The sequence below is a fragment of the Neomonachus schauinslandi genome, chromosome 7 (genome assembly GCF_002201575.2).
Source record: "Neomonachus schauinslandi chromosome 7, ASM220157v2, whole genome shotgun sequence".
In the NCBI taxonomy this organism is placed as follows: Eukaryota; Metazoa; Chordata; class Mammalia; order Carnivora; family Phocidae; genus Neomonachus; species Neomonachus schauinslandi.
This window is the reverse complement of record NC_058409.1, coordinates 30775248-30784527: the sequence shown is the minus strand read 5'-3', so window position 1 is coordinate 30784527 and position 9280 is coordinate 30775248. Positions and strand designations below refer to the sequence as shown.

The 9280-nt window shown below is 45.7% G+C and overlaps 1 protein-coding gene across 5 annotated transcripts in view; it reads left to right on the top strand.

The window, feature by feature from the left end:
• Positions 1-211: 211 nt before the first annotated feature.
• The window catches only part of NRG2 (neuregulin 2), a 176692-nt gene continuing 167623 nt past the window's right edge, over positions 212-9280 (top strand). For all 5 annotated transcript variants that reach the window (XM_021701879.1, XM_021701878.1, XM_021701877.1 and 2 more), the window contains exon 1: positions 212-923. In XM_021701879.1, coding sequence (XP_021557554.1) covers positions 212-923 — 712 coding nt within the window. The remainder of the gene's footprint in view (positions 924-9280) is intronic.

Genomic DNA, 9280 nt, shown 5'->3' with positions numbered 1-9280 from the left:
CGCGCAGGGTGGGAGCGCCGCGCCGCTCCGCGCTGCGCATCGCGGCCCGCTTGCCGCCTGCCCCCTGCCCTCGCTGGGCCGCCTCCCCCGGCTGCCGGTGGAGGGCTCCGAGGCGCTAACGTTACGCTGTTTCCGGTTTTCTAGCGGGCTCTGTTTCCCCTCCCAAGGCGGCGGCGGCGGAGCGGCGGAGCCCCCCAAATGGCCTGGCCAGATGCGGCAGGTTTGCTGCTCAGCGCTGCCGCCGCCGCCACTGGAGAAGGCTCGGTGCAGCAGCTACAGCGACAGCAGCAGCCCCGGCGGCAGCAGCGAGAGGAGCAGCAGCGGCAGCAGCGGCAGCAGCGGCAGCAGGAGCAGCAGCGGCAGCAGCGGCGGCAGCAGCGGCGGCAGCATCTCCCGTCCCGCTGCGCCCCCAGAGCCGCGGCCGCCGCAACAGCCGCAGCCCCGCAGCCCCGCAGCCCGGAGAGCCGCCGCCCGCTCTCGAGCCGCAGCCGCCGGCGGCATGAGGCGCGACCCGGCCCCCGGCTTCTCCATGCTGCTCTTCGGTGTGTCGCTCGCCTGCTACTCGCCTAGCCTCAAGTCGGTGCAGGACCAGGCGTACAAGGCACCGGTGGTGGTGGAGGGCAAGGTACAGGGGCTGGCCCCAGCCGGCGGCTCCAGCTCCAACAGCACCCGCGAGCCGCCCGCCTCGGGTCGGGTGGCGCTGGTGAAGGTGCTGGACAAGTGGCCGCTCCGGAGCGGGGGGCTGCAGCGCGAGCAGGTGATCAGCGTGGGCTCCTGTGCGCCGCTCGAAAGGAACCAGCGCTACATCTTTTTCCTGGAGCCCACGGAGCAGCCCTTGGTCTTTAAGACGGCCTTTGCCCCCATCGACACCAACGGCAAAAACCTCAAGAAAGAGGTGGGCAAGATCCTGTGCACTGACTGCGGTGAGTCGCCCCCTCCCTCTGCTAGAGAAAGGGGGGAGGGGCGAGGTGGTGGAGAATGGGGGTAGGGCGGAGAGGTGCTGCAGGTGCCCAGGCCTGGCAGCGCCCGGCTGCGGGGGAGGGGGGGAGGGGGCTGGGGGGTGGGGCCGCCCCTGGGCAGGGCACCTGGCACGGGTGGGTGAGGGGGGTGGGGTTGGGGAGAAGGAGGATCAGGCTCAAAGTGTGCCAGGGGTGGGGGGCGGGGGAAGGCGCTGGCCTGTGCCAGCAGCGATCTGCGGCTGATGTATGGCATGTGGAGCTGGAAAGCTGCCATCATAGCCCAGGAGCGGCAGGAAAAACGGAGAAGTCCGGGTGGTGCTGGCCCGAGGCTCGGTGAGTCAGGAGGGACACTCGGAGGCCTTGCGCGCTCTGCTCCGAGGGGCCTGCCTCGCGCAGGCTGGCCGGGGTCTGCAGGAGCAGCTGGGCAGACTCCCAGGTGGTGAAGGCCTCCGCTGACAAGTTCGCCCAGGGAATGATGGCCCCCCGCCCCCTCCTTCCTCTCCTGGGCTCCAGGTTCTGCTCATCCACACCGCTGGCGCAGGCAGAGTTGGACTTTTTTCTGCTACTGTTTTCTGTCCTCCGTGTGGCGCGGGGTGTTTTCTCCATCGCGATTGCCTGTCTCTGCTAAGCGGGTTAGCCCAGCCTTCTCTTACCCTCCGGGAACCGGGGAGCAGACCAGACACCTCTTTTGGCCGTCTCTGGGAGATTTGACTAGGTCTGTTGGTTGTGATGACAATGAAATAGAGTAACTTACTTCTGCTGAATGCCGTTTAAGTTCAGGCTCTGACATCTTACTGGCAGGATGTGTTGACTGCATCTCTCCTCTTCATGATGTTGGGCGCTGCACAGGAATGCAGGTGATCAACACTGAAGTCTGTAGATCTCTGTAGCAGGGAGTGGAGGTCTCCCACGGCCGGAGTAAAAGAAATATCAGTTTGAGAGCTTTTGTTTCTCCTCCCTGAACCCAGGACTTACTTCTCAGTGAGATATTTCAAACCCAGTCGTCCCCATACTGGAGTATTTGGTGCTGGCTGGTCTTGTGCTTATTCCTGTTGGGGTTTCTTTCCTTTTGTCCCGGCTAAGGCTGAATGTGGTGCTTGCTGTGTGACTCTGGGCTGGGTAATGACTGAATTATGATAGATGTCCTGGACGTCACTGAAGTTGGCATGTTTACCAGTTTACCAATCGGTTCTAGATAGGCTTTGGGAAGCAAAGAATGTGGAACAGCTCATAGGAAGTTTTGCTGCCCTCACCTTTTTAGATCAATGCCTTTGACTTTTGGAAACTTTCCTCCTCTTTGCCCCTCCCCCACCCCTGTCTTTCAAGAGACAAGTTTTAATTTAGCAGTGGTAGTGTATCCAGGCATTATGTTAAACCGTGGCCACTTTAATCAGAAGAATCTTGAGGTATCTTAATGAGGAGGGAAAAACTTTGGTGGTAACGGTGATTTATCTCTCTGACATTGTTCTGAGGAATATTGTTGACTGCTCTTTAATGTTGGTTTTATGCTCTTCACTGTTTTATGATGACAAGTCGAGACCAGTTAAGAATTTCTAATTTTTTATTCTGTTAAGTATTTTATCTGAGATCCCGTGGGGAGCTGTGGAACTGTATTGTGCTGTGGGAAATAGATAGTAAAAACATTTATTGAACCTTGTCCAAGGACAGCTTCTGTTTTGCTTTTCGGTGAGCTGCTCCTGAATATGCACAGTGCACATCACCACATAATCCCTAGTCTGGTCCACTGAGACCCAATGGTCTTTGTCAGATAATCCCCTGTCTTCCTCCTTCTACTTTCCCACTTCCCTCCTTCGCAAAACAAACCTTGTTTGTTTTGGTGAGAGTTTAGGAGTTGTATAGTTGAATGTGGAGATCATGAGAGATGTGGAGGTCAGAACTATAGTCTGCTTTCAGGTTACGATCACTTCATTTTATTGAAGTAACATGTGTGGGTCCAGTTCTCAGAGAGTGCCACAATCCCGGCTAAAGAGAAGGCCCTCACATACTGCAAATTGTCAAGAAGCAGGAACAAGTATGGAAGTAAACACTTCAGAATGCAATTTGGCTTTGAGTTGATAGCATCTAGATCTCTGTCAGTTTGGGGGGGGGGGACTTTATATAAGGGGATTCGAAATTAAAGGACATATTTGTGAGAGGAAACTTGTGGAACTGGTGATTATATGCCAGAAGAGCATAAACTGCATTTTCTTATTTTCTACTGTGGGGTTAAGGAAAACATGCAGTGGTGATGGTATATTAAATCAGGAAACAAAATCATCCTAACCACAACACCTTCCTTGTGCTCAGCAGGAAATAACTAACAAATTCATTTTCTGTTTTCTATCTCTAAAGAAAGCCCTCTGGGCGGCGGGGTCATTGGGAACATTTTCTCCTTGGAGCAGATTTACCCATTGCAAAATAGGGAAACTGGCCCTCAGAAACTGTCATCATGCCCGTTACATTGAGCAATTGTGGTTCAATTGTTACTTTGTTTAGCCAGTTTCAGCTCCCAGTGTGTCTGGATTCAGAGAGTGGTGGTTCCTAGGGAGATCATCTAGAAAGGCGTGTTAGCGTGGGTTAGGGTTTTGGGACAATGTATCATATGGAGGGATATTGAGATTAAAAGCTAGCACATGCCTCAGCAGCATCAGTGAGGGGTCCTACTGGACCCTTTCTAGAAGGCCCTCATGAATGGCTAATTTCACTGCAACTGTAAAATATTGATTTGAAGCCTGTGAATTCTGGCTGAATATCTGAGGGGTATTTTTATAGATCTCATGTGTATCATTCATCCAAAATTACTACCTCTGGTGGTAAAGAGTTGAGTAAAATCTTTGCATTTCTAAGAAGCTTGCATACAGGGAGGTGTTTTCTGTGCCTTCTGTGGAAAGGAGAGGAAAAAGAGAAAGGAGTCTTAGGGATTAGCAACTCTGTACAATGCTCTAAAAGCATCCTGTTCTGCAAATAGTCCTGCATTTTTAATGATGGTTGCATATATTTTGGTATAATCACACCCTATCTTGTTGCTTTCCTATATATATGGTTTTAAGCTGTTTCCTTGTTACATAGAGCAAATAGCGTAAAAAAAAAAAAATCATTCTTCCTTTGGGACTTCCTGATTTGCAGTTTTCTTCCAACGTATAGTGGTCTTTGTTGTAAAGATGGAAAAGGTGTATCCCTGGAGTGGGTTGGGGGGGGGAGACTTTACATCCTTTAGGATAGTTTTTAATTAATTTGACAACCAGATTCACATATTAGAGGAAGGTGGTTCACAAAATTCAGCATAGCAAAAGCGACTGCATATTTTTAAAATGCTGTTTATTTAAAGAATCTTTTCTTCCCCAGCCAGCTGGAAACCCAGCTGTGCTGCAGCTTGAAGATGGGAAAGTGAAACTAGTCTAGAAACTGACCATTCCTAGTGATGAGGACAAGGCTTGGTTATAGAGTTAAGGGGCATAATTACCATCATAATGTCATTAGTTCTTTTGGTGGCTGCTTTCCTCAGTAGATTGCAGTTCTTGGGGGCGGGAGCCATATCTTATCTTTGAGGTCTTTTTCCTACCTCTCCAGGCCCCCCCCCCCCCATGCTGGTACTGTGCCCGGTGTATGCAGGGACTCTCCGAAGTGTCTTTTAAACGGATGAAGTCAAGTGAAGTTAAAAAAGCAAGCCTCCGGATTAATACTAAAACAATCTTAACTCTCCGATCTGTGACACCAAGTCTTGTTCTGAAAAGCTGAGTTTGATGATAGCCTTTACCTGTAGCTATGGGAACCTTTTTTCCAAAGGAGTCGTTATCAACTAGAGTACTTAACCACAATGTGCTTAATCATTGTGCTGATTAGTGTTAATGGGATTTGAGCAGCGGAGAATAAAGGTCTTGCTGGAGAGGACCGTCTTTTTTTTTTTGAGAGTAGATTACCACTCCCTCACCCTCAAAACAAAAATAAACAAAAATAAAACAATTATCCGTTTGAATTAACAAATATTTTGGGAGCTAGAGAGGGTGGTATATTAACTAACTAGGTGACTAACCTCTTGGTCCCAATCCTCTTTTCCATCTTTTATCATCTAGGACATTTTCATTTTATTTCCTAATAGCAAATGCATCGTTAGGGTTTTTTTTTTTTCTTTATAAAATTGTATTTACTTTTTTGAATGTGTAATATATTTATATGCCTCAATCCGGAAAGTGCATATGAATATATGGTCAAAAGTCTCCCTCTTACCCCTGTCATCAGCTACCTATCCCTAAGGCAACTGAAAAATAACATATTCTTGAAATGTGTATTTCTCTAAGAGCAAAAGGTTTGTCAAAGCAGTCTTATGTTTTTCTCTTAACAGATGGAGAATGTTAATTTTGCCATTAAGTCAATTTCATGGTAAATTCTTCCCAAGTTATATATATATATTTGACCTAACCCAAGTTCTTAATCACTACCCTACCTCACAAATATAACCCTACGGTCAGGAATGAAAATACCAAGTTGTTTTTCAGGTACTTTGCCATTAAGAAGTTTTCTGACAGTGAATTTTGTGAGGAGTCTTCATTGGGATGCTCAAAGGAGAGATGCAAGGATCTGTCCCTGAGCTTTAGGGCAGCAGATCTGCCGGTTCCACAATCCCTACTGTTTCACCCTCTCGATAGCCTCACAACAGAATCCATGTGGAAAATCACATGATTCCATATGTGCAAAGAGAAAACCCCACAGTGCGTGATTGCTTTGATTTTCATTTAGAAGTCGAGCCAAAGACTCCAGTTGCTGATGAAGAGTTTGATTTTGACCGTATTCCTATACAGCTGGTACAATTCTAGGGGGAATTATCCACTTGAATACTACTTTGAAGTACGTTTAAGGTAACCGATTTGAACACAGTGTTAAAATTTCAGAGTGTCAGGGAATTGCCACTTGAATACTGAGGAAAAAAAGCAAATATGGAAATCCAGCAGTGGAAAGTTTTAACCCTCTAAATCCTGGTGGCTTAGTGGCATCTGGCAATTTTGCACATTGATTTGGAAAAGGAATGACAATATCAGTGAAGTTTCCCCTGTGTCGTCTTCAACAACCGGTTCTGGGGTCTTTATTTTGAAGGTCTGAAGTGGTGGTAGTATAAACTGAACCAAAAGTAAAAGAAATTTCCCTCCAGATTTTGAGTTTGGATGGATGCGTATGAAATGTGGATGTTTGTCTTTCTTGTTTCTAGTAATTAACCCTCCTTTCCCACTCACTTACTGGAATTAGCATATAGAAATAAAGTCAGGTGATGAATTTCAAGAGACGATATAGGGAATTTTAGAAAGCTTTAGAAAACTGGGGAAGGTAGGTGAATTGGCTGGTGGAAATGCTGAATTATGACAAGTTTGTGAAATTAGACTCCTTTATTTTTTTAAAGATTTTATTTATTTATTTATTTATTTGACAAAAGTGGGGGAGAAAGAAAGAGAGAGAAAACAAGCAGGAGGAGGGGCAGAGGGAGGGAGAAGCACAAGCAGGTTCCCTGCTGAGCAGGGAGCCCGATGTGGGGCTTGATGTGGGGCTCGATCCCAGGACCCTGGGATCATGACCTGAGCCGAAGGCAGATGCTTAACTGACTGAGCCACCCAGGCACCCCCTAGACAGCTTTAAAAACAACAGTGCACACAGGTGAATCTTGGTGAACTAGAGCTCCATGGAAGGCTATAGGAACCGTAGCAAACCTGGAGGATGATTAAAAGGCGTTAGGATGACCTGCAAGAGGACATCCTGTACTCAAGCAAAGAGCTGGGAAGCTTTTGCCAATCTGGGGTCAAAAGACAGAGATTCACATTGACGGAGAGCATTTGCTGTTAATCAGCTGTGATATTTTTTGATAATTATGAAATGAGGATGAGTTAAGGAGCCTTCTTTCTCTGGCTAGTTGCATCTGGCCAAGTGAGGCATATGAGCTCCATTCTGCAGCAACATTCCCTTCCCACTCTGTGCTTGGAGTGAGATCCAAGTAGCCTCTCCAGGGACCTTCTCTGGGACAGAGCCAGTTAGCTCCTCCCTGTGCCTCTGCTCAGGACCTGATCGTGCTGCTTGCCTCCTGGGCTGGGCTGGAGGTGGTTAATCCTCCATTTACCCTTGCAGATGTTTCCAGAGTGGCAGAGTATCCTAGAGGTTTCCGTCTTTTACTAGCAACACGGACCCCCAAGATGTGATGTTCAGGTTGCTTTTTATTCTGTCTTCAGAAACAACCTTTAATGCTTCTGTTTTGCTCTCATACATTTCCTGCCTTGTGCTGATGACATTGGCTTCCCCCTTCTTTCCCTCCCTGATCTGTTTATTCAGACTGAGGATCTGTCTTTGTCCTTTAGGCTAGGATGCTTTACTTCGTCTTGATCTTGATATTGGTCCAACTAACAGAAGCCAAACTGAGCTAACATGCCTCAGAACTGAGTGAAAGGAAAGTCACCACATGGCTAAATTCCTGGTCCAGCCCCTGGGAGAGTCAGGACATCATTCATTCGATTATGACAATGATGCCTTTTGGTGTCTTGAAGTTGTATTCATAAAAGAGCTTTGCTTCAATTCCATCTTTCAAATGTTTGCCCCAACAAATATTTAATATAGGGGCTCTGTTTAAAGCACTAGGTATTTCAGGGTAGTTGTATCAGACACAGTCCCTCTCATCAAGCAGTTTACGATCTAGAAGTACAAAGGTAGAGTGGCACTTCAATCCAGAATGCGATAAATGCTGTAAGATAAACCAGCATAGTGCTTTGGGGAGCAGGGGAAGCATCTTAGAGGAAAAGAAGATCATATTTAGAGAAAGCTTCTTGGAGAAGTAGTTTGAGATGGAATTCTAATATTCAGAGATAGTTGAGGGAGAGGTGGCTTAGGGATAGAGAGAGATGAAATGATTGATTAAATTGCTTGCATGCGGAGAGAGCAGCATTCTCTTCAGCAGAGTAGTATACTTAAAGTATGGAAAATAACCAGAATGAAAGGGAGAACTGGATAAGGAGTCTGGAGAGGTAGATAAGGGTAATATTTTCAACTGTCTCAAATGCTAGGCTGATGACTTTATTTGTAATTATGTAAGTAGTGTTTGAAGGCTTATTTTAAAAGCAATTCAGTAATGTTTTGTAGTTATTGGTGGGTGGGTCTTACACTTATTTAGTTAAATTTATCCCTAAGTATTTCATATTTTCTGGATGCTACTATAAAGGGTATTTTTGTTTAATTTTGTTTTCCAGTTATTAATTGCTAGCATATAGAAGGATAATATATAAAATATTGACTTTGTATCCTGTGACCTTAATAAATTCACTTGTTAGTTCCAGTAACTGTTTTTGGTAGGTTTCTTAGGATTTTTTTCTATGGCTAAGTTGTCAGTGAAAAAAAGACAGTTTTACTTTTTCCTTTCTAATCTGTTTGCCTTTATTTCTTTTTCTTTCCTTATTGCACTGGCTAGGACTGCCAAGGACAGTGTTTAATAGAGTAGTGAGGACAAACATCCTTGTTCTAGTCATGGTGGAAAGCATTCAGACTTTCACTATTAAGTACGACGTTAGCTGAAGGTTTTTCATAGATGTCCTTCTTTAAAAAAAAAAAAGTCTACTAAGTGTGTGTAATGACTAAGAATTTGGGCTCTACAGCGAAATGGACCTGGATTTGGAAACCATCTTCTGCATTTTCTACCTGGGTGATGTGTAAATTACTTTCTGTATCTTAGTTTCCTGTAAAATGGGGATAATGATAGAGCACTTAACAGGATAGCTGTTCGTATTAAATGAGATAATACATGTAGAATGATTAACATAGCACTCAATAATAAATGTTTAAAAATAGTTAATTATTAACAAACTCTTACTAGACCAATGTGAGCAGGAAGACTAGTAAGTGAAAATTTTAAGTTCTAGAAGTGGACTACAGGCAGGCAAGGGGAAAATTTTCACCAACCACTCTATTTTTAACTCAGATAATCCTATTTATCTCAACTTGAGAGTCCCTGGGCTGGGCTGGTGGAGGTGGTGATGAGAAAGGAGTGGATTATGTGTGTGGTTTCAGTGTAGGGAAGTTCATGTGAATTCAGGGTCTGAATGCTGGTCCTGTGGAAGTCCCAAGTCGGCTATCAATCTTCCTGTATCCATGGGTCTTTGTTTGTCAATATTCTGAGAGGCCCACAGATAGATACTGCTTTTCTCTGTTTCACAAATGGGATGACTAAGATCCATACTCCAAATGTTCTCAGGAGGAACTGCTCAAAGTCCTGGAAAATGGCTGAAAGTGTCCGTCCGTTTTTTTCTTTCTCTTTCTTTCTTTCTTTCTTTCTTTCTTTCTTTCTTTCTTTCTTTCTT